Source organism: Pipistrellus kuhlii, unplaced genomic scaffold (assembly GCF_014108245.1).
Source record: "Pipistrellus kuhlii isolate mPipKuh1 unplaced genomic scaffold, mPipKuh1.p scaffold_m20_p_13, whole genome shotgun sequence".
NCBI classification, from domain to species: Eukaryota; Metazoa; Chordata; class Mammalia; order Chiroptera; family Vespertilionidae; genus Pipistrellus; species Pipistrellus kuhlii.
The window spans coordinates 25,415,355-25,440,985 of NW_023425438.1; the positions used below are offsets into that span (position 1 = coordinate 25,415,355).

The window sequence follows — 25,631 nt, forward strand, 5'->3', positions numbered from 1 at the left end:
GTTCTGCTAGAAATTCTCAGGCAGAGATCCTTGCAAACAGGAGCAGCAAGCCATGGGCACTTGGTGCTGCAGGCGACCTGCAGTCCAGTTAGGACCAGCCCCTGCCCAGCCCTCGGAGAGCCCTGTGACTCCTGCAGCAGCTCCAGTACTGGACGGCGACCACTGTGCCGAGCACCCTGTGTACTGGATGCCATATAATCCTCCCGGCAGGGCTGGCTCCCCAGGCAGGAGATCTGGTGTTGTGCTGTTGCCTCCTTGAAATTCTTACTCATTTTTTTTTTTTTTTAACAAGGGGTCTGACATTTTTATTTCATATTGGGTCCCACAAATCATAAGGCCAGTCCTGTCCCCCAGGCATCAGTGCCCAGGGATCTCTGGGGAGCCTTGTTTCCTTCAGGTTCCCAAACGCTGCCCTTAGCATTACTTTTCAGCACCAGCACCACAAGCAGGGCCAGGAGCCGCTGGTCCACCCCCTTAGTGGCTTCCGCTGCCCCTTTAATGAGGGGAGGCGATGGAAGGAGGTTCCGAGGTCCCTGCTGTTTTTTCCTCACCCTCTCCCACCTTCCCTCTTTGAGCGAAATCTCTCTTCCTCGCACTCTTTATTTTTATTTCTTACCTCTTTGCTGAGGGGCTCCTCAGTACTACGTCTTGAATAGGATTAGGTTTATGGAAAAGAGCCATCACCTTGTCTTGTTTAATTTTCGATACTAGGTCCTGGGTGCCCATCCACAGAGAAAGGAAATAACTTTGTGGGGAAGAGCGTTCATTCCAGACTTGCACCGCTTGAATTGTCCTTTTATCTGTATCGCTTGCTCCTTCTGGGACTTTGGGTAAATAATTGGAACTTTCTGTGCTTTAATTTCCTTATCTGTGTGTGTTTGGTACCATCACGTGAACTCCGGTTCTTGGTGACCCTGTGAGGGTGTGATGTCCACAGAGTCCTGTCCTCATCCGTCCTGCTCAGCTCTGGTAGACTCATGCCTGTGGCTTCCTTTATGGAGTCAGTCCATCTCATATTTTGTCTGTTGCCTTCTATTTTTCCCAGAATTATTGTCTTTGCCAAAGAACTCCATCTTCTCATAATGTGCCCAAAGTAGGACAGCTTCAGTTTTGTCATTTTTGCCTCCAGCAATCCTTCAGGTTTTATTTGCTCTAGGACCCGCTTGTAAATCTTTCTAGTGGCCCAGGATGTCCATAGAGCTGTCCTCCAACACCATTATTTCAAATGAGTCAAGTTTTTTCCCTATCAGCCATCTTCACTGTCCAATCTTCGTATCTCTACATAGTAATTGGGAATATGAATGAGGGTATGAATGGTCTTAGCCTTGGTCTCCAATGACACTCCTTTGCTCTTGAGGATCTTTCCTAGCTCTCCCATCACTGCCCTTCTGAGTATTGGCCTTCTCTTGGTTTCGGGGCTGCAGTCTTGATTTGATGGCTGAATCAAGGAAAGCAAAACCTTAACAATTCCAGTGTCTTCACTGTCTGTGTTAAAGTTGTGTATATCTTCAGTATACTATGTCATGATTTTTGTTATCTTGATGTTCAAATGCAATCCTTCTTTGGCACTCTTTTCTTCCATTTCACCAGAAGTTGTTTCAAACCATTGCTACTTTCTTTCAGTAAGATGGTGTCCTCTCCATATCTTAAGCTATTGATAATTCTTTCAGGAATTGTCACTCCTTCCAGAATCTAGTCCAGTTTTTTTAATTACATGCTCTGTGTACAGATTAGACATCAGGGAGATAAAAATACACCCTGGTCTATCACTTTTGCCTAAAGGAAACCATTTTGACACCCCATATTCTGTCTTGATAGTAGCTTCCTGTCCACAGTATAGGAAAATCAAATGCTGAGGCATCCATAGCAGCCCATAGCTTTTCATGATCTACACTAGGGGTGTCGAACTCAATCAGAGAAGGGGCCAAAATCTAAAATCCAGCCTAAATCGCGGGCCGAATGGTTTACTGAACAGTCATAAACTGTCATTGTGATGGAAACGCAGCGGAGTGCAGTGATGACAGCGCGGTGCGGGCCACATTGCAAGGCCTGGCGGGACGGATTTGGCCCGCAGGCCTTGTGTTTGACACATGTGATCTACACAGTTCAAGGCTTCGTAGCCTATAAAACAGACGAACCTTCCTCTGAAGTTCTGTAGAGAATTCTAGTGTCCAACAAATGTTCACAATTAGGTCTCGATGCTCTTTTATGAATCCGGCTCGAGCATGTCGCATTTCTGCATCCATGTGAGGTGTTGGCTTTGTTGCATCACTTGGCTTGTGTGGGAAGTCAGAGCGGTGGCCCCCTGCTCATGGCACTCTTCAGCATCTCCGTCTTGAAAATTGGGGTGTGTACTGAATATTTCCAGTCCGTAGGCCATTGTTTTGTTTTCCCATATTGGTTGACATATTCTTGTTAGGTTTTGACAGATTCAGTCTCTGTGGCTTGAAATAATTCTGTTTCCCATTTATCCCCAGTGATTTTTTTGCTTCCCAGTATGTTCAGGGTAGATTTCACGTTGCATTCTAGAATTACAGGTTTTTCCTCATAGGAATCTTCTGCAAGATATCTGCCATCCTCTTGCCTCTTCTGTATAGCTTTTCAGCAAACTGTTCCCACTGTGGGACTTTGGGAAAATAATGCAAGTTTCTATGCTGTTTACTGGTCCCATCTAGGGCCCTTGAGCTGTCCCCGGGGCCTGCTCCTGAGTTGTTATTAGCATTCCTGGTTGTGCATGGAGCTCTGGGTGCAGGGCTGAGTCATGTCTGTGAGGATGCTTGTCCCCCAAGATTTGTTTGTTTGACTAGATCAGCTTCTGAAAAGTTGCATTTTCTTTTGCCATCTTTGGGCTTTCTAATGCATGGGGGTGGAGTTTTCCAACATGTGGCTGAAGAATCACTCCGTCAGAATCACCTGGGGATGGAGCCTGGAAATCAGCATTTTTAACAACCTGGCTCATGTCTGGGGAACAGCTTGGTAATGGTTCTCAACAGGTGGCTCTCAGCCCCAGGGAGCTGCGGTTCCTGCAGACCCACCAGAGGAATGCTGGGTCGGGGCCAGACAACTGTATTTTAAAAACATTTTCCATGTAGAATCCGAGGCCCAGCAAGGGGCAGAACAGCTGCTCTGGGGCTTTTACCATATGCCAGGCCCGGGAGCACCGGATTTAAGACCACTAATGAGTACCAACTCCCTCCCTGCTGCCAGTCTTCCCTTCTTGGGCCAGATAATTGCGGGGGAGGGAGAGGGGAAAGGAAGCCATTTCATTCCCAAAATAATTTGTTCTCTCTTTTGTGTGTTGGGCCACAGCCTTTCCTTCTGAGAGGCTGCAGGGCTGGCGTATCAGCATGATAATCAACAAGTAAGTTATAACACCAGGGGGCACATGCAGCAATTTCTTCATAGCTCCTGGTACAGACCATCCCCAGGGCCAGAATGTGTATTATGTAAAACTAATTATTATTATTATTATTATTATTTAAAACTATTATTATGTAAAAGTAATAATAATAATTTTAAAAAGCACCAAAATTTTCTGCTTAAAATAACAATACTCATTGTTATTGGTTAATTTTTTAAATGCTGACACTGGGTGAAGTTTTTTTTAAATATATTGTTGTATTTGGATCTTTATAGCAGTGCTCTGAAGTGTGAGGCCTAATATTCTCTCCACTTTACAGATGAGAAAACAAGATTTGAAAGATTAAATAACTTTCCATGTCACACAGCTGGGAAGGAATGGCGCTGTAATATAAATCCAGTCTGTGTGCTTAACCATTCAATGAATTAATGGAAATTAAGCAATGTCCTTTAAGTCTGTGTTAATATTCATGATGTTCCTGACTCCAGATCTCCCCATCCCTGGGTTTCAGGGCTATCAGAGGATTAGAAGGATACTATTCCCCACTCTTTTATCTAAATGTAAAACTGGACAGAGGGCTGATGAGAATTTGGTCTTGGAGGATTTTTAAGTGGGTGGTTGCTCTCTACTGCCGTCTGCTGGCAGTCTGGACCAAGCACAGGCCAGAGCCCCACAATCTCACAGACGAGCTCCCGAGAAAGCAACGCTGCAGATCAGGCGATGGTGTCCAAGATGTGGACACCTTACAAATTCAGCACAATGCCTCCAGTTCATACTGACAAAGGTCTTTCAACATGCACCTTTCCAGAACAAAAGAGCCTTTCTGTGGTTTTAAATAAATAAATGGTTCTTCCTGAGTCTCTGGGGAATTACAACCATATTCCAAACATTGCCTTGTGTTTTTCGGACTCCCAGAGCAGAATACAATGAAGCAAGAACAGCTTATTTCCCAATGCAGTGGCCAGCCTGGCTAGGAGGCCACATTACTGTGCTCTGCGTTGGTGTTGGAGACGTTAAAACCAAGCCAGATGGGTAGACAGAGAAGGCAAATGCTATCAGAATCTTGCCAGGGACCAGCCCCTCCCCAGGGTCTTCCCAGAATGTGCCCAGAAGAGACCAAGCTGTTCTCTTCTCACTGGCTGCATGCAGAGCAGCAGTTGGGTTCAGAAATGGTGAAAACAGAACGTGATTAGGAAACTTGAATGCAGTTCTCTACCTCCTGAGGTGTCTTCAGGAAGCAATTCCTACTAGAAATGGTTGTGTAGGAAGTGAGAAGGGCGGTGTCCTAGTTATTGTCACAGGCGGACCCCTGGGGCTGACTTGTCTGATGTGACAAAATGCAATGTATCTGTTCGAGGAACTGAGTGTCTGTGAAGAGCCTGAGCTGGTTTCTGAGAGAAAATGTTCACAGCTCATTAAGTTTATGTCGTAAACAATGAAAATGGAACAACTCCCACTATCTCCTTTCCCCTCCCTCTCTGATTTATATCGATTTGACTTCATTGCCTTGGCTTTGTGTAAAGCTTCCATCTTACGTTGGTTGGTTCTGTGGAACTCCCCCCGCCCCCCCCTTTTTTTTTTTTTTTAATGAAACCTCCCGGAGAACAGATGAGGAGGCTCTCAGGGGGAAACGGGGGGGGGGGGGGGGGGGGTCCTCAGACTCTGCGCCCTGAGTTCTCCCATCCTGGCTCTCTGCTGGCTCCTCTGGGGAATCCAAGAGCTCCCTGGACACAGTCTGGAGACGCCGTGTAACTCGGCTGGCTCAGTAGTCTTGGCTGATGGGAAGGTTCTTCTCTGTTCCTAAACCTCTTTTTAAGAAAAGGAAGACAAAGCAGATATTTTAAAAGTGTTAGCATTTGTTCATTCCAGGTGGTAGGTTGTTTGTTATGATATTCTTGTACCTTTCTGAATTAGTTCCCCAAAACAAGATGGTAAAAAATGGTGGAGGGTGATGGAGAGATGAAATGTTAGCACACTGGACCAAAGGCAATGCCAGATCTTTGGGGAGAAATTTCAGTTTTCAAGTCATTTAGCCTAAGCGACTGGACACACCGTGAGAGGCCGTGGGGAGAAGCGACATGCTCCTGTTTACTGTGGACAAAGGCTTTTTCTGCATCTGTTGAGATTACCATGATTTCTATCCTTCATTTGGTTAATGTGCTGTATCGCAGTGATTAATTTCCAAATGTTCAACCATCCTTGCATCCCTGGCATTAAAGCTGATCATGCATTTTGGTCATGCTGTAAGATCCTTTCAATGCATTGTTGGATTTTGTTTCCTAATATTTAGTTGAGGATTTTTGCACTTATATTCATTAAGAGTATTGGCCTGTTATTTTCTTGTAGTGTCTTTGTCTGGTTTTGGTATCAGGGTAATGCTGGCCTCCTAAAATGAGTTTAGAAGTGTTCCCTCCTCTGCTATTTTTTGGAAGAGGTTCAGAAGGATTGACTTATTAATTAATTAATTAACTCTTCTTTTAAATGTTTTGGTATTGGACTTTTTTTTTGTTGGGAGGTATTTTTTTTTTAATTACTGATTCAATTTCTTCCTTTGTTATTCGTCTGTTCTTGTTTTCTATTTCTTCGTGATTAAGGTTTGGAAGTCTTATACGTTTCTAGGACTGTATGCATTTCTTCTAGATGGTTCAATTTGTGGGCATATAATTATTCATAGCAGTCTTTATAATCTTTTGGACTTCTGTGCAATCAGTTGTATTACAGTTTTCATTAGTAACACTGAGTCCTCTCTCTTTTTTCTGTGTAAGTCGAGCTAAAGATTTGACCCTGAATTAGCTGTTGCCAAGATATTCCTACTTCCTCCTCACAGCAGGAATAATGCCTGCCTGTGCGCTAGCTCCTTCCCTTTTAAAACTCATTAACAGTGAATTCAGACCAAGAAATAAAGAGAGATATCTCATGTAAAAATAGCTTTGTGCTTTAAGAATTACTATTTCATCAGTAAATGAATTAATCTCATTTGATTCATTTGAGACCACAGTGAGTTAAGATGAGAATTATAGAGTATCCATATACCCCCACCCCCAATTAACCCTATTGTTGTCTCAGCATCCCATCTGGTTTAACATTGCCCCGAATTATTTTTTAAAAGACTTATCTTTTTTTTTAGAGCAGTTAGGTTCACAGCAAAATTGAGTGGAATTTACAGAGATTTTTCATATGTCCCCTACCCCATAGGCACACTGTCCGCATCTCCCACTAGAGGGGTACATTTGTCACAGTGGGTGAACCTGCATTGACACATCATTATCTCCCGAAGCCTATATAGTTTATGTTAGGGTTCACTCCTGGTGTTATATAGTCGACGGGTTTTGACACATGTGTAACATCATATATCTAGCATATATCTAGCATTATTCCTACAGAATAGTTCCACAGTCCTAGAAATCCTCTGTGCTTTGCCTGTTTATCCCTTTGGCTTAGACTTTTAATGTCTAATAATGAAGTATTATTAGAATTTAATATTGAAAATATTTTAATAGAACTAGTTAATACATCAGTCTTTCAACATCATACAACTACTTTCTTGGTTAAAATAAATTGAAAAATTAGGTAAATTTTATTATTTTTTAGAGCCCCCTTTTACTCTCGGTGGGTCCCAATTTCGGTGACAAATTCCAAGGTCTCCATAGGTATGGTCTATGTTTTATGTGAAGAAAGCCTGGTCCCAGAGAGAAGGGACTCTTCTTTGTGTAGCCAGTCAGGTGTCGAGCAGGGTGAAAGCCCAGGTGTTCTGACTTCTGTACTTTCTACAGCCAGCTTGTCAAACTCAAAGGCTAACACGGGCCAAATAAATGAGGCATGTGGCCCTCAGGCCGTGAGTTTGACTTGCTTGTTCTACATTAAAGACTCAAAGCCTATCACATCCTTACCTGGTTTAAAGTAGTTATGAAAGTGGGGTGGCTTCTGTATTTCTAATTCAGACATGAGAAACTTCACTGTGCGAGTAAATACATAGTGAACCCAGTAAGGGGCAGACAGACTGCAGGAAGTTTGAGAGGTCACGCTCATTGCAGAGCAAAAAGACGGGATCATGTGACAGAGGTGGAAGTTCGGATTTAAAAGGAACGCTGTGCTTTTAGAGAAGATTCCATCAATTGATGTTTTGATGATATTTTGAGACTGAAATTAGAGTTTCATTTGCATGTTTCTGGGACGTGGTGCATCTGTTGTCCCACACAATGAGTCTGGGTTCTGATCAAATACATATTAAATTTGCCTAATAGGATAGTTAACTATTCTGCAGTACCCGCCCCATGTAATTTTAATGCAATGTTAACATCCTCAAGAATGAAGGGATTATTAACTTTTCCATACAGGTCAAAAGGAAATAATTTCAGGAAGGGTTAGGCTTTCACAAAGACCAATTTCTCCCCTTCAAATGAATATCCAGCTGTAAAAATGGATTATCATCCCAAGTCAGACAGGAAAGAGCGAACACGCTTTTGCAGAATAGGTTTCGAGGGGCGGGGGGAAAGGGCCAGCACGTGTAAGGAACTGGTGAGTAACAGGGTCTGGTATGTGGATCCCCCCCACACACACACACACTGTGCCTCACCCCCCTCCGGAATTGTTAAGAGGTGCTGCACTGGTTGCTGTCCTGGTGGAAGAATATTCAATAAAGGCGTTTTCTCTTACTTGTAAGTGATGTGAAGACCTGCTTCTGTTTGCCGTCTCTGGTTTTGCCAGGCCTCTCCATCCGGAGCGTGTGCTGGAAAGCAGACCGCCTCCTAGCAGGGACCCAGGACAGCGAGATATTCGAGGTGATTGTGCGGGAACGGGACAAGCCCATGCTGATCCTGCAAGGCCACTGTGAGGGGGAGCTCTGGGCACTGGCCCTGCACCCCAAGAAGCCGCTGGCCGTGACTGGCAGCGACGACCGCTCTGTCAGGTGAGGACCCCGCGGCGGCCATCGTCGCCTCACTGACTTCCTTGGGATAACGGATTTATTTGGGCCAAGTTTGCTTGTTACCCAGGAGCAAGCCAAACCACAGGGCAGAGCCACACAGCTCCCACATGGAAGGTGAAGACAGTGAGCTCACCAGCGGTTGAATTCTTGGTATTTTATCTTAGTCTGGGTCCACCGTAAGTCATGAAATTGTTCTTAGAAGTGAAGCTCCATTGTAAGTCATAAAATTGTTCTTAGAAGTGAAAATACTACTGGTGAGATTGGCTTCCGGTTCTGGGAGCTGAGTGCACTCCTGCGCGTGACTAGCATCTCCCCCTCATACCTTCGCTCCTAACATGTGCTTACATGGCCGGGGCCTGCACGGCATTTTCACAGGCTCTGACGCTCACTTGTCACCATTAGAACGCACGTTGTGATTTGCAAAGTTCTCTTCAGCACCCGGATGAATAATGATTTCTTTGTAATTTCTCAGATGAAATGTTGAACCGTGTCCTCAAGTCCAAGGAAAGCGCTGGTTCCTGAGAAAGTCTGCGGTTTTATCAGGACCCCAAAGGGTCTCGCGATGGGTCATGTTTTCCTCTTTGAGAGCATGACGTCATGTAAAATGAGCAAATTCATATGATTCCAATATCTGACTGTTGAAGGACTGAGTATAGCACTTAAAAGTGTAAGGTGAAGACTATTACACTGATTTCAGGATTTTCGTATTTAATTAGGCTTTAAATGTGCTTAACAACAAACGGGTCGGAAAAGACTGAGCGATGGTGAGAGGAAGGGGCTGATTAGTCCGAATGGATGGTGATTGCCTCTGGATTTTAATAGTTTAAACAGAACCTTATAAATTAGACTAGGGTTCCTGCTCCCCCCACCCCTGCCCTTACTCTATATGTCTGTGAATCTATTCAAGATACAATCGCATACTCACCAGTAGAGTACAATCTAAAAGTCAGTGTTTAGTTTCTGCCAAGCACTGTGCCTCATCCATCTAAAAATCAGTGAAGGCAACTCCAGTTGTCCCCTCACGTGACATAAATGTGTATTTGGCTTACACTGGTCTTCACCCACTCTCTCCTCTTCTCTTCCTTTTCCTTCCGTCACTCAGAGCTTTGCCTCAACAGCCAAAACAATTCCACCAGGTTAGTCAAACACCTGAGAAGCTGGATCCATAACCATCCAGATGGAAATGTTTTTAAGAGAGTCCTTGGCTTTTGTATTTTGATAAATGTGTTGAGTCTTGGAATCGCAAACTTTCCCAAGGAGCCCTGATGGCTAGAATTTGTCTTGGTCTCCTCAACCATTAATCTGGCCAAACATTTTAAATGTAAATTTACTCGGAGTATGGAGATGTAGGAAAGATACAAGTCATAATTTCTAGAGAAAGATAAGCTGAGTGACTTTGTAAGGCTAGTACAGTTCACTGAGGAGTGAGGGTAAAGCAAAACTTACATCGCTGAAAATAGTACATGGCTAAAAACAGCATGAAATGATGAATAATGGACGAGGAGGTATTGAAAGAATACCATAAGCTTTAGACTGAACAGTGCCCGCTGCCTAAAGGACCAGCAGACTATTCACCATGCGACTCTGCATGGTAAGGAGCTGGCCCCAGCCCTCCTGATGGCAGAATGCATTAGAGAAACTCCACCACGTGTGCTTACTCTCCCCTCTGTGGCAGCATTCTAAATTGTCGGTCTGCCTAACCGATGTTGGTTGTGTGTTGAGAGAAGACTGTCTTAAAAGTACTAACAGGGAGAAATCCGGTACCACAATTGTAATTCACATGTAAACCCTCATTTGTAGTTTCAACCATTTAGTTCATGTTTACCCAGTTGGAGGTGCCTGAAATAGGGTTCCAGAGCTGCTGAAAAGTGTGTGCTAGCTGCACTTGACCCTTGACCCCGGCTTCTTCAGCAGTAACATGCTTTCTGCCAGGGGTACTGTGGAGAGTTCCTGTCCCAGCCGTGAGTGGGGCTGTCAGCAGTGGGGCACCCAGGGAGCTTATGGACGAGGACGGGTGACGGATGACTGAGCACAGCTGACTTTGGAACCATCTTGGTTCCAAGGGCTGTCATTGGCTGTTCTCCTTCTCAGCTGGGTTTTCTTTCTAGGGCGGCCAGCGAAACAGAATGTGTATTTTAATCTCTATGTGCGTAAATAACAGTAACTAGAAGGGAATATATATGAACAATAATAGTATCTAGTAGTGCTTCTTATCCTGTAAGTTATTAATAACGATTGGCATGTGTAAAGCACAATTTTTAATTTCCAAAGAGAAAAGTAAGATTTTGTGTGAAGGTAGTGTTTACAATTTCCTTTTTATTTTATTTTATTAATTTTTTAAAATTAAATTATTATCTCTGTACATATACCATTGCCCCCCCTCCCCCTACCATACATGCACAATTTCCTTTTTATCTATGACTATAAAAATCTTTGGAAATGTTATCTCAAATTTCTTGCTGGGTATTTCGGATGGGGGAAATGACCCAGAGACAACCCGTCCCGGGTTCCCAGACCTGCCAGCAGGAAGGACACGAGTGTGAAGTGACCGCCTCCTTCCTTGCTGTGACCACACCGAGGTCAGCGGACCTTCCCGCCTCGGTGGCCTGGTGATGAGCGTCGGATTGGTTTTGTTTCTCTGTTCTTGTGCCTAGGCTGTGGAGCCTGGCTGACCACGCCCTGATCGCCCGCTGTAACATGGAGGAAGCAGTTCGCAGTGTGGCTTTCAGCCCCGATGGGTCCCAGCTGGCCCTGGGCATGAAGGACGGCTCTTTCATTGTTCTCCGAGTCAGGCATGTACCGATACTGAAAATGGCTTGGAAAGATGCTCTTTTGTAAAAGAAATGAACCAAGAGGCTCCTAGACACAAAGAACAACCTGATGGTCGCCAGATGGGAGAGGGGGAGTGGGGGCTGGGTGAACAAGGTGAAGGAATTAAGAAGTACAGACTGGTAGTTACAAAATAGTCATGGATGTACAGTACAGCATAGGGAATATAGTCAATAATATTGTTATAACGGTGTATGGGTGCCAGGTAGGTACTGGAAATATTGGGGACCGCTTTGTAAAGTACGTGATCGTCTAATCACTATGCTGTACGCCTGAAACAAAATAATATTGAATGTAAACTGTAATTGACAAATATTTAAAGAAAAGTTAAAAAAAAAAAAAAAAAGGATGCTCTTTTGTTAGAATTAAGATTCTCCTGGTCAAAATAGATTCTGGGACCTTAGGGAAAATGCACCTAGGGAACAGTACAGATTCACAGTCCTGTGTGTAATGATGACATCCACGCTCTGAAAATACAAACCTCTTTTCAGTGACATACTTGGCAGCTCAGCCTGCTCAGTGGACTGGTGTGAGACTGTATATGATCTGTTAATCTCTTAGCAGGAATAACCATGCATCCATGCAGGGTGAAGTTACATGGCATATTATACACGAACCTTGAAAAAAGTCTAATGAATAGTGAATTCCCAAGCTCATCTGGTCCCACGGGTGTTAGGCGAGGGCTGAGGTGCTTGTAGTGAGCCAAGGAAAGAGGAAGCAGGAACAGAGCAGCCTCCAGCAGCCCCAGGTTGTTAGAGGTGAGCGTGCGTAAAAGATGTCTACCACTCACCTTTGACAATAAGATAGGATATTTCATACTTTATTAATCTTCCTATATAATTTTGTAAAAATTATCATCCACCCTTGTAATTTCTCTAAATGTGTTGGCTGTTGGTTCGGCTCACCCATTTTGTGATTACAGAAAGGAAATGCGGCCAGAAATTAGGTATGCCTTGTTTTGCACAGAGCAAATTCTAGATAGTTTTGAAAAAGGCACTTGGCACTGAATTCTCATTAACAGCCACCCATAACTTAGGACTAAATTGGTGGGCAACATTTTCTTTTCCTGCTTAGTGATGTGTGGAAAGATGGCTAATTACCAGATTTTCTTTTCTTTTTAATAGCTTTTCCAAGCCAAAATTAAAAAAAAACAAAAAACACACACCACAAAAAACATCCCCCCACACCTATTTTATGATATTGTAGTAAACTGTAGTGCTATTATTAAGTGACAGCCAGTGTGAGGAATTATGTGGAGCAAATATTCAGCATTATTTATGCATTCAATTTGGTTTGGAGTTGATGAAGGCATCATTTCTGGCTCTGGGGACCTGCCAATCATAATTCTCTCACAGTTGTAGGAAAACCCTCAGTGGACTTTCAAGTGAGGGCAGAAATTCTTATCAGAATCTGGTCAGAAAGGACATAGGGTACTTAGGTGATTCAATGTATGCATTATTGCCCCTCCATAGTCAGAGTTAAATAATCCCATAACAACTTAGCATTAAAAATAAGTAATTTTCCTTTTCTGCTTTTTGACTTTGCTCTTCTTGTAGCAAAAAGCAGTAAGTAGTTTCCTTGTTCTTAAAATATAAAAAGGATTTTATTCTTACCTTGATATACCTACTATTTTCCATGACATATTTTAAAAAATGTTATAAACCTCAATTTTTCAACAAAATTTTTAGAGAAAAATAATATATAATTGAGCATGAAAGCAAATATGCATTTTATTAAATTTTCTTGGTTCTTTGAAAGCTCAAAATATTATTTTAAATATTATTTTTTTCTAAATTGGCTGTAAATTTTAAATAAAGTTTATATCTTTTTTTTTCCCCCTGAAGTTAATTCTCTAATTCCTGTAGGTACTTCCTCCCTTTCAAACATTTTTTTTTTCTCTGACACACATACTTTAATACATGACCTCGGGTTCCTATTTCTAGATTTGCTGCTTATCGCTTTGCTCTTTATTCTTATAGAGATATGACAGAAGTGGTTCATATCAAAGATCGAAAAGAAGTCATTCATGAAATGAAATTTTCTCCAGATGGTTCTTATCTCGCAGTGGGATCCAACGATGGCCCCGTGGACGTCTATGCGGTTGCCCAGCGGTATAAGAAAATCGGGGAATGCAACAAGTCCCTCAGTTTCATTACGCACATCGACTGGTCTCTGGACAGCAAATACTTGCAAACGAACGACGGTGCAGGAGAACTACTGTTCTACAGAATGCCGTGTAAGTCACGCAGGCACTGAGGTCCGAGAAAAGCAGGACTTGGAAGGAACTGTGAGACTGTTGTTATGACCTTAGGGCAAGGAGTGTTTTCAGAAACAAGACCCTCACATCCTGGACTCTCAAAGGAGAGATTAATAAATTGGGACACATTAAAATAAAAAATAATTGCACCATGAGAGAGTACCAAGCAAAGACAAGGCATCAACTGGGCATAAGTACTTATAACGGTTACGATAAAGGATATACATAAAGAATGCTTAAAGATAAGAAAGAGAAAATTCTACAAAACACTAAAAATACTAAAGATTTGAGGGTCACATTTTTTACTTACTGTGATCGCTTTAGTCTCAAATCTCTGTTCTTCATAAGTGGAAGCCCCTATTATTTGATTACTTGGTGAAATGTATTAATAGCATTTTTAAAAATATAATTTTTACTTGTAACACCTCACTGTAAATTTTATATGTGGTTCATCTAACTTACCTAATACTCGTTTAGTAACAGTTTGTGATACTAAAATGTCATGAATAAGAGACAGATTTCTGTATTATAATCTTTATGATTTTTTAATGTAAGAGGAAAAACTTAACAGGAATCTTTACTGCAAGTAATATCTTAGATTTTTTAAATTAATTGAGAAATTAATCAACATAAATTAATGTGCAATATAATATCACTTCAATTTTTTAAAGTCTTTGCACTGTCAGATTAGTTAATGCTCTATTACTAGGTGCGTACTTCTGTGTGTACTTTTCTTTGCTTGCTATTTCATATATATTTCCCATATGTGAAAAAAATATGGAATCCATGTTAGCCACTTACAATAAAATTGCTTTTTATATAAATGTAACCTTACAGCCCTAGCTGGTTTGGCTCAATGGATAGAGGGTCGGCCTGGGGGCTGAAGGGTCCCAGGTTCGATTCCAGTCAAGGGCACATACCTGGATTACGGGCTCAATCCCCAGTAGAGGGCAGCCAATCAGTGATTCTCTCTCATCATTGATGTTTCTATCTCTCCCTCTCCCTTCCTCTCTGAAATCAAACATATATTAAAAATAAATAAATGTAACATTACATGAATGTTTATCGGTTATTTTCAGCTGGGAAGCCGTTAGCGAATAAAGAAGAAATCAAAGGGATCCCCTGGGCCTCCTGGACCTGTGTGAAAGGCCCGGAAGTGAGTGGAATTTGGCCAAAATACACTGACGTCACTGACATCAACTCGGTGGATGCGAACTACAGCAGCTCCGTGCTGGTGTCTGGAGATGATTTTGGACTGGTCAAATTATTTAAGTTTCCTTGTCTCAAGAAAGGTAAGGCCAGAAGAGATGTTTCATTTAGATGTGTCTTGGCATGCACAAGGCTTATTTTCTTGGTGTCAGTTCCTGCAGACTATTAATTTTACCTATATATTCATATTACTCTTGCACATTTACACAGAATGTGCTGTTGATGTATACTTTTGACCTTCTGAAATGCGGGGTTTTGCAAATAGAAGTCAGAATTTGTTAACAGTGTTTACTCACTGTTTTTTGATTAAGAACCCTCATGTTTCACTTTTTAAACAAGTCCTATTTTATTTATATTTATGTACATACTCGTAATTTGATATTACATTAAAATATCGTAATTAAATTTTTATGCTTCCTAGCTGATTGTGATTATACATGGCAAAGCAAAACAAATCCTTTTAGGCATATGTAAAAGGAAATCTGAAAGGGATGGCTCTTTCAGATAATACAATTATAGCATAGCACTGATTTTGCAAATCAGATTTCCATACGTGGTGACATTTTTGAGAGAGAAGTTTGATTCAAAACAACTGTCTCTGCCTTCACATTTTGTGGCTTTGTTTCTTTTATTGTTGTTAAATCTTGTTACCTCAATTTTTGTAACACTTTCGGGCTTGGTAGAATATAGCTGAATTAACCCTCTTATGACCTCTTCCTCTTCCCTTGCAAGTGTAGGCAAAGCCCACATACAGGCTTCTCTGAGACTTCCTGATTGCTCCCTGAAAATCTGATCTTAGCAAAGTAATCAGCAGGGACATGCTGCTGCCTGCAAACTCTTTCACTTGAGCGATTTTCAGATTGAGCAAGGAAGAAGAGATCGAAAATGTAATCAGAAAGTCATTTTGAGCTAACCAGCAACTTTGAAGCAATGGCAATTACAGTACAAAATTGAACATAAAATACGTAGCGAAATCACCATCCCTTATATTTGACAAAATGAATATCAGCTTTAAAATACTTGCACAAAATTACCTCAGCATGCCAAATTCAAACTCTCCTCTCTCTCCCTAATGGGTCTTTTGAGTAATAGGGCACACCTTGTTAGATTGAGTAATGTACTTACAGAAAGTAAGTTAGGCAACTGGAGGGAATCTGGGGAGTCAGAAGAAACATCAGTGGGGTCACAAGCAATACTTATTGGTCACAAGCATCCGTTTCACAACTCACTGAGAGTTGGTATCTCCTTTGTATCACCAAGCCTCGTAGGGTGAACTTGAACCTGGAAAATGGCAATGGAAAGGTAGAGCTTGGGTTAGGTATTAGAAGAGGAGGGTTGGGGGAAATGAAAGGGAGGTTGTGAGAATGCTGTCTGTCAAAATGAGACCCTTTAGATGTAAAAAACAGCCCTGAGAGTGATGGCACACAGGAGATGCCTGAATGAATGAGGAGAGGTGGACAATATGGGGAGCGCAATGGAATCCACCTCGGCAATCTGCAGGAGTTTCCATGTTCTCATAGCATATTGACTTGTTCTACTTTTCATGACTCATGGTTTATAAATCTTGCAGTTTGCCTCAGGACATTCAGGCTTTTGTAGCCTTTTTATGCCCGAACCACTGGCAGACAAGTTTATATAAGGCTTGCTGATGGAAATAATAGCAGTTGGTGGAACTTAACCTCTTTATCACCCAGGGTACCAGTGACCATGTTCCCCTCACTTTTGAACCTGTAAACAGCCAAATATGAGCAGAGGCTGATGACTCTGAGAGTGTAAAGATGGAGCAAACAGGACCATGTAGTGCAGAGCAGGGCAGGGCAGAGGCGGCCAGGTCAGTGTGACTGGAGCATGTGAGTGAGGGAGAGGTGTGCACTGTGAGGCTGGAGAAAGTGGAGGGGACCGTGTCACAAAGGGCCTTGTAGCCTCTGGTAGAAATGTGGGTTTAGTCTAAGTGCAGTGGAAATCTACTGAGGGCTTAAAATGGAGGCGTGGATTGACCAATTTAAGTTCTTAAAAGGCTACTTTGATACAGTGTAGGTTGGATGAGGCTAAGGGAGGCTTCAAGTTGAGAGATTATTGCAAGAGTCCAGGTGAGAGATGATGTAGCTTGGACAGCTTCTTAGGAATAGAGGCAAAGATTTTATTTACTGATATATTGTGAAATGATTACTACTATAAGGTTAGATAACCCATCTATCACCTTACTTATCTTTTCTTTGTGTATATGGCAAGAAGATTTAAGATCTACTCTCTTAGAAACCTTCAGGTCTACAATAGAGTACTGTAATTATAGTCATCATGCTATACATTAGATTCCCCAAATTTATTCATCTTATAACTGAAAGTGTACCCTTTGACCAACATCTCCCCATTTCTCCCTCCCCACTAGTAACCAAAAACCTACTGTCTGTTTCTATGAGTTTAATCTTTTTTTTAAAAAATTTGTGGGCATATTTTCAAACCACTGCAAAGAGATAGGTTAAATGATTTCTTATTAGGGTGTAAAGGTGAGAGCAGTAAAGGATAATTCAACAAAATCTATGGAGATAAGGAAAGAATATATTTTGCTTCCTAATTATTGAATTATCATCAGAGAGCATTTCCACCTGGCTGAGTTGGAATCTGTTGGATGTTATTAAATTACCAAAACTGATTTAGGCAACTCTTTGAAATAGGCAAGGTGGCTTTTGAGATCCAAGGCCTTCCTTTCCCCTCTATGGCAGCATGCCCCTAGACTTTTTTGGAGGCCCTAATATATTAGGACGTCACCTGGTTACAACACGCTCTCAGGAAAGGGACATGTGGCAGTCATTTTTACCTTCAAGTAAATCTAAACCATTGCCTCTCCAGTGGGTATTCAATATTTACACGTAATAGTTGAACAGATGGCCTTTTCCCCCAAAGAGATTTCATTAGGAGGAACTGTAAAGGGTAGAAGAGTTTCTGAAGGAGATGGGGTGCTTGTTGCCCCCCTTAAATCTTCCATAGTCTTTGGAGTACTGGATCTCCACATGGTAATATGGCCCAGGCTTGTTTCCATGCATGTCATTATGCTGCTGTGCACCCACAATAAATACCCTGGAGACTCGACCGCAGCAGTTCAACCACAGGCATGAGTTCAAGTAGTTTTTCTATTGAGTTCTCTACCTGATGATGATGTTTTCCTGAGTAAAGCAATCAATTGAAGAGAAAAGAATTTCATTCTCCCAAATGTGCACCTACATGACCCTAAACATTTGACTTTTCCCACAGAATAATTTCTGTTTCCCAGTTGCAAGGACTGCCCATTTTATCTAGTATTCAAAGAAGGATGTGTAAACTATTCATTCTTTGGCATTTATTTGCAGAATCAGTGAAGCAGTAGGCATTATTAGGAACAGGTTTGGGAGGGGAGGAAGGAGGGCTTCAGATCCATTTTTAGCTTAATCCATACTGGGATAATTGAGATATCTTTTGGAGCATTTGTTATATGAAAATTGTTTTTGTAATATATTCCTGGATAGGAATGTGATTTTATCACCAATTAATTCTCTATATATTTTTGCATGACTAATCTTCTTAAAAATACCTTCAGGAGCCAAATTTAGAAAGTATGTGGGCCATTCTGCACATGTCACCAACGTCCGCTGGTCTCACGACTTTCAGTGGGTGTTAAGCACCGGAGGGGCCGACCACTCGGTGTTCCAGTGGAGATTCATTCCAGAAGGTGTCAGCAACGGCCTGCTGGAGACCGCACCCCAGGGTAAAGCCAGTAATCATTCTTCAGCATCTGCTTACTTTTCAGTAAAAGTTTCAAAGGATGTTGTAACATCTCTTCTGGAGGTAAAGAGTTAAAGGAATTTCAAAAAATTCATTCCTATAATAAATTTTAAAGTTAAAAAACAAACAGGAAAAAAAAAACCACTTTAGAGACAACTATGGGTCAGTCAGTTAATCTCCTTCAAAGGATTTTGCTTATACCAAATGCAAGGGGAAGGTCGAAGGTTTACATGAAGAATTAACCTCTGAAGCTAACACGAATGTATACGTTTCCACCACCTTAGGATGATTATAATGGGCGGTGGGTCTGCTCGGCCAGGCTGTGGGGCGACAGGGTCACCTTTGGAATAGATAAGCTGCCTCCAGAATGGGTTTCAAGTGAATGCTCCACAATCCAGGCCAGTGTTTTCCAGCTTGAAGAATGTGTACACTTTTTTAAAAAAAGTTTATTTTTATGTCAGCAGGAATGATCAGGTAATAAAATGAGAAACTATGTGGGGAAGATTTTTATTGGGAGGGATTCTGCAGCGACCTTGAGCATAGCAATTACAGTTGGTGGGCATGTTAACAGGCTAATGAAGATCTTTCCTGAAATAAGTGATTGAATTTCCTTTTAAATCAGCCCTTTCCTTGTAAAAATCTGCCCTCCAACCCCCATTTGTTTGTCCCTTTCTAGGTAAGACTTAAAACTCAAAGGCCTGCGATCTAATAGAAGTGTGGAAATGGGAAGAGGGTGTTTACCTTAAATGAAAACTGGTGTAGTTATTTTTTGTTTACTTTGATAGGATAGAAGAAAGAAAATATTTTAAGTAATATTTTTAGCTCTTTAGAGGCGCAGAAGTTTTCCTCTGTTCTTGTGGGTTGTGTTTCCACAGAAGGCGGCACTGATTCCTACAGTGAAGAATCTGATTCAGATTTATCTGATGTGCCGGAGTTGGACTCTGATATTGAGCAAGAAACTCAAATCAATTATGATCGCCAGGTCAGTAAGCAAGCAGCCTCCTAACAAGTGTCGTATAACCCAGAATTCCATTGTATTTGGACACTGACTGAAAATGGTTGGTACTTAGGCAGAAGAGAATCAAGACAAGAAGAAGGAAAATTGCATTTCTTTATTTACTAGAGGCGTGGTGCATGAAAATTCATGCACTCGAAGTGGAGGGGGTCCCTCAGCCTGGCCTGTGCCCTTTTACAGTCCGGCACCCCTCGGGGGATGTCCATCTGCTAGCTTAGGCCCGCTCCCTGGGGGATCAGCCCTAAGTTGGCAGGCAGATATCCCTCTGGTAGCCTGGGAGCCCTCGGGATATCCGACCGTGGCTTAGGCTCTCTTCCCCTGGGAGAGCAGGCCTAAGCTGTAGTTGGACATCCTTAGCATTGCCAGGGAGGTGGGAGAGGCTCCTGCCACCATTGCTGCGCTTGCAGCCATCAGCCCAGCTTGTGGCTGAGCAAAGGTCCCCCTGTGGGAGCACACTGACCACCAGGGGGCAGCTTCTGCATTGAGCATCTGCCCCCTGGTGGTCAGTGCATGTCATAGTGACCGATCGTTCCCTATTGTTCTGCTGTTGGGGTCAATTTGCATATTACCCTTTTCTTATATAGGATGTATTTATTTGTTTGTTGTTAATCCTCACCAGAAAATATTTTTCCATTGATCTTTAGAGCAGAAGGAAAGGGTGTGTGTGTGTGGGGGGGGGGGTGTGGGGGAGACAGGGGGTGTGCAGAGAGAGCTGTGAGAGAGAGACATATTGCTTGGTTACCTTTCACATGAGCCCCCAGTTGGGGGCTAGGGATTGAATTTGCAACCCAGGTGCCCTTGATGGCAAATCGAACCCATGACCCTTCAATGCACAGCCCAATGCTCTAATCACTGGGAAACACCAGGCAGGTGTTGAACACTTCTTATCTTTCAATACAGGTTAAAAATAAGGCATTTACCTGATCATATTCTTAAAAGACATTTTTAGGTGGAAGTGAGTAGCAAAGTTTCAAGACTGAATGATATTTGGGGTTTTCTACCTCCTTCACACCTAAAACTTTAAAATATTTGGAGAAAAACAATGAGCAAGTAAGCTGCCCGATTTTGTATTCTTAGCAGTTCATTAAAGCATGTATATTCTTTACAGAATATGTAGTCTTGGAGCCATGGTAGTTTACAAGTGAGCTTAGTTTATGGAGACCATTATCCATATAAGTAAAGTAAAAGCCCAAATCCAATGCACATTATCGCTCCGGTAAGAAATCATCTCTAGTATAAAAGTTGGGCAATAACATCCAAATTGGGTCCTTATTTTTTTCTTAAAGTAGGCATTTTATTTTAGCATGAAACCATAGTAAGTATTAAACAGAGCAATCCTTCCAGGGCAGTGGTCAACAAACTCATTAGTCAACAGAGCCAAATATGAACAGTACAATGATTGAAATTTCTTTTGAGAGCCAAGTTTTTTAAACTTAAATTTCTTCTAACGCTACTTCTTCAAAATAGACTCGCCCAGGCCGTGGTATTTTGTGAAAGAGCCACACCCAAGGGGCCAAAAAGCCACATGTGACTTGCAAGCCACAGTTTGCCGACCACGGTTCCAGGACACACATTACCTTGTTAATGGAAATAACTAGGGGTTCTGTTCTCTTCCTTGTCTTTTAGCAAAGGTATGTGAAGCAGATTCTCTACATGAACACTGAGTGCATAGGATTTTGGGTCTCAGACCCAGCAGCTGTCAGACAGCTGCCACGTATTGGGTGTCTCTGTGGGGCCATATCCTGTGCTTTACATACACCAAGTTCAACCCTGTGATAACTCTGAGAAGGTTAAGTACTGTGCCCACATCCACATCGCTTGTATTGTCAGGGTAAGAATGCAGATCTGGGCTTCACTCTAAAAGAACTGAGTGTACTGATTTTCATATGATATGTGTTTTTTTTTTGTCAGTCCATAATCATCACTCATGGATTCAGTGCTTGAAAATTTTTTTCAGTAAAAATGCCATTCAACTGATGGCTTGTTTCAAATTCACGATTATTATCAGTTTGTGTATTTGGTACAGTGCATTACACAATAAAGCTACTAAAGATAAGGCTTTGAAAGGAAATTATTAATGTCCAAATACCACACAAACACTAAACAACATTATGCCCTGATATCAAGGGGAAATGGAATTTAAGCAAAACGGGCATGAAATCTAGGAGGAGGAAGAAACAAATTTCCTTAGTTGGGAAGTTTTTATTTAACAAAATGATGCTGGTAAAAGAATGAAAAGTCTTAATAATATTGAACTATATGCCTAGGATTTACAATATATATCCTCCCTTACAAAAGCTTTCACTGTGTTATTTTATTTATATATTCCTGAGTTATTCCTTAGGGTTTTTATTTCTGTCAAACAGGTGGGAATTTGAGGCCCCCGGAGGTTGTGAGATGTTCAAATAAGCACTGGAAATTCCGAGACCAGGATTCAGTGCTCTGAAGTAGTTGGTGCGCTGACGAAAGCATAATGAGTTCAGATGAATAGTTATCTTTAGATTTTAAAAGCTTAGTTCTTTGCACTTATAATAGAACAGTGATGAGATATCTTCTGACCTCCTTTTTAAAAAAGCGTTTTGGTCAAGTCCTAAACAGGGGCTTTATTATAATATTTCATAGATTTTGTTTTTAGCAATGTAGTTTCTTTCAAATGAAAACTTTCCTTTAAGAAGATGAGAAATTATTAATAGATTGTATTTAATATTCAGTGCGTTAAATGGATATCTCTTGGTAGTAGGGCTTAAATACATGGTAAACAAAGATTGATTTTTATGTACCTTTATTTTGTTAAAACTCACCAGATGATCTTTTTTCCATTGATTTTTTAGAGTGGAAGGGAGGGAGAGAAGGAGGGGGAAGAGAGACATCGATTGGTTGCCTCCAATGCATGCCCTTGACTAAGACCCTTTGGTGTGCAGGCCAACACTCTAACCACTGAACACACCAGCCAGGACTGATTATTATGTACCTTTACATTAAGTTGTAGGAAATGTCCTCTCAGTCAACAGCACATTGTAGGTCCCAAGATAGAGCAGGAGCTTTGCTGTAGTTTAGAGTCTTATCTGTCAAGATGCATGAGGCCCTGAAAAGACAAATAATTCCAAAGAGTGACCACCATGATTCTCAAGGTCCATATTTTGCAGATGTCAGAATCTTGAGATTTTTACTTTAGAAGAAATTAAAATTTTATTTATACCTATAATAGTTTTATTTATTAAAAATTAATACCATATTTTCTGGATATAAATTACTTAAACATAATAGCAAATTAAGAAAAAATTATCTTAATCCCCAATAATTTGAAAGATATGTTAGTTTTGCTCATTAGAAGAGAGGTCTTATGTTCTCAATTTTGTTTATCTTTTCAAAAAACCAACTTTTAGTTTTGTTAACCTTTTCTATTGATTTCCTAGTCTCTATTTCATTTCTTTCTGTTTTATATTATTTCCCTCCCTCTTCAACTCTGGGCTTAGTTGGTTCTTTTTACTAGTTCCTTAAGGTATGATGTTGAGATCTTTTCCTTGTTTTAATTGTTTGCATTTATATCTACAAACTTTCTTCTTAGGATTGATTTTTACAACACCCCAAAAGTTTGGAATGTTGTTTCAATTTTTATTTGTCTCAAGATTTTTTTTTATTTCCCTTTTGATTTCTTCTCTGGTCCATTGGTTGTTCAAACGTGTTGTTCAATTTCCACGTATTTGTGCGTTTTCCAGCTTTCCTTCTGTTATTGATTTATAGTTTCATACCATAGTGTTAGAAAAGATACTTGATATAATTTCTACTTGAATCTGTTGAGATTGCTTTTGTTCCCTAACATGTAATCTGTCCTGGAAAATGTTCCATGTGCACTTGAGAAGAATGTGTATCCTACCATTGGATGCAATGTTCTATATATATATCTGTTGAATTGTTTGATTTCTGGTGTTCATGCCTCCTGTTCCGTTACTGATTCTTTGTCTGGTTGATCTACCTGTTGTTGAGAGTGGAGTATTACATCCCTAACTATTACCATATTATGTTTATTTCTCCTTTCAGTTCTCTAAGAATGTATTTTATATGTTCAGGTGCATAAGTATTTATAATTGTTATATCTTGTAGAATTGACGCCTTTATCAGATCAATTATACTAGAGGCCTGATGCATGAAAATTGTTTACGGTGGGGGTGGGGGGAGAGAATCACTCAGCCTGGCCTGCTTCCTCTCTCATCTGGGACCCCTCAGGGGATGTCCACCTGTCGGCTTAGGCCCAATCCCCTGGTGATCAGGCCTAAGCCAGCAGTCAGACATCCCTCTTGCAGTCTGGGGCCCTTGAAGTCTGGGACCCCTTGCTCCTTACCACCTGCCTGCAGCCGAGGTGGGAGAGGCTTCTGCCAACACTGCTGTGCTCACTGTGCTCACCAGCCGTGAGCCTGGCTTCTGGCTGAGCGGTGGTCCCCCATGGGAGTACACTGACCACCAGGGGGCAGCTCCTGCATGGGGCTGGAGAGGGGCCATGGGAGGGCTCCAGGTCACATCTGGCCTGTCTCATTCAACCAAATTATTTGGACCCAAGCAGCAAGCTAATCTACCCGTTAGAGCATCTGCCCCCTGGTGGTCAGTGTATGTCATAGTGAGCAGTTGAATGGCCTTAGCATATCATTAGCATATTACACTTTGATTGGTTGAATGGTTGACTGGATGACCAGACACTTAGCACATTAGGTTTTTATTATATAAAGATAATGAGCTTTCTTTTGTTTCTTGTGACCATTTTTAGCCTCATGTTCTAAAAAATGTTTCCTATAATTAAAGATTTCCTGAGAATGTCAAGATACTGTTTTTGAAACCTGAAGAAAGGAGCCTCAATTAAATGTATTTGTTATGCTTTAAGGTTTACAAAGAAGATCTACCTCAGCTAAAGCAACAAAGTAAAGAGAAAAACCATGCAGTGCCCTTCCTCAAACGAGAAAAGGCTCCTGAGGACAGCCTGAAACTCCAGTTCATACACGGGTGGGTGGCCTGTCGTCATCCTCAGCATCAGGCGAAGGATGTCCCCTCCTCTGTGCTCTCCCACCTCAGGCGGGCTCGTCTCTCCAGTTCGCACTCACCTGCGATTACTATTTTAACCATTAGTTTGCAACCAGTTTTCTCAGTGGCCATCACAATGTGTGTGTCTATATTTTTTTATACTTCATATACTTCCATGATGCATATATTACTGCAACTCATGGTTATTTTACTTTATTCTTTCCACCATCTCTGGTTTCTTTGTTCCCATAACTCCTGCTTTATTTTGCTTGGCTTCAAGTAGGACAATGTGTTCTTCAAAAAACATATGGCCAAATCATTTTCAAGTTTGAGAATTATTTATAGCCTTCCAAACTTTAAGTTGAAATCTAAAAATTTTCAGCAAAACTGTCAATGGTTGTGAGGAATATAATAACTAGTGTTTTATAAATGCTATTCCCTCATTTAAATGGAACCAGTGGAGCTTATGAAAATATTATAAGAAATTATTTTAATAAGATAGAATTTTTCAGTGAGTTCAGGTATATAGTCATATATGCATACTTACTACTAGAGTATTACGGAGTATAGCATTAAGTCTATTCCAGTTTTTCATTTTTTAAAAATATTTTATTGATTTTTTACAGAGAGGAAGAGAGAGGGATAGAGAGTTAGAAACATCAATGAGAGAATCATCGATCAGCTGCCTCTTGCACACCCCCTACCAGGGATGTGCCTGCAACCAAGGTACATGCCCTTGACCGGAATCGAACCTGGGACCTTTCAGTCCACAGGCCGACGCTCTATCCACTGAGCCAAACTGGTTTCGGCAGTTTTTCATTTTTTATTATATGTGAGCATTGAGAAAACTTATTCACATAAGTCAGTCAGAATGGGAGCAGTGTTATCATAGCTACATTACTCAATTCTTTGAACTCCTCTTGACTTAGAGGCCAACAATGTATAATATGATTTTTATATATCACATAAAATGTCATCTGATGATCTGATGAAATCTCACTTATAAAAGCAAATAACTTGGAAATCACTTGACTTGCAAAAGGACTTCTCACCTAGTCCTTGGAGTTGTTACAACATCCACACTTGTGTTGTTCATGGTTCCTTTGTGTTGATGTCCTGGAAGGTTTGAATTCCGGGGTAACACACCATCGTGAGGGTCCAGATGGACCAGAGGAACAACTTCCTAAAGTGGGAGGAAGGCAACTGTGAAAGGGGAGGTAGTAAAGGAGAGCCTGCATCTCGCCACAGGTGTGTTGTCAGA

At 41.4% G+C, this 25,631-nt stretch overlaps 1 protein-coding gene across 1 annotated transcript in view; it reads left to right on the forward strand.

The window, feature by feature from the left end:
• EML6 (EMAP like 6) overlaps nt 1-25,631 on the forward strand; it is a 191,351-nt gene that overhangs the window by 80,266 nt on the left and 85,454 nt on the right. Inside the window, exons 7-13 of the mRNA XM_036435332.2 lie at nt 8,069-8,270; nt 10,943-11,080; nt 13,097-13,353; nt 14,454-14,666; nt 18,158-18,325; nt 19,218-19,324; nt 24,234-24,352. Of these exons, the coding sequence (XP_036291225.1) occupies nt 8,069-8,270; nt 10,943-11,080; nt 13,097-13,353; nt 14,454-14,666; nt 18,158-18,325; nt 19,218-19,324; nt 24,234-24,352 (1,204 nt within the window). The remainder of the gene's footprint in view (nt 1-8,068; nt 8,271-10,942; nt 11,081-13,096; nt 13,354-14,453; nt 14,667-18,157; nt 18,326-19,217; nt 19,325-24,233; nt 24,353-25,631) is intronic.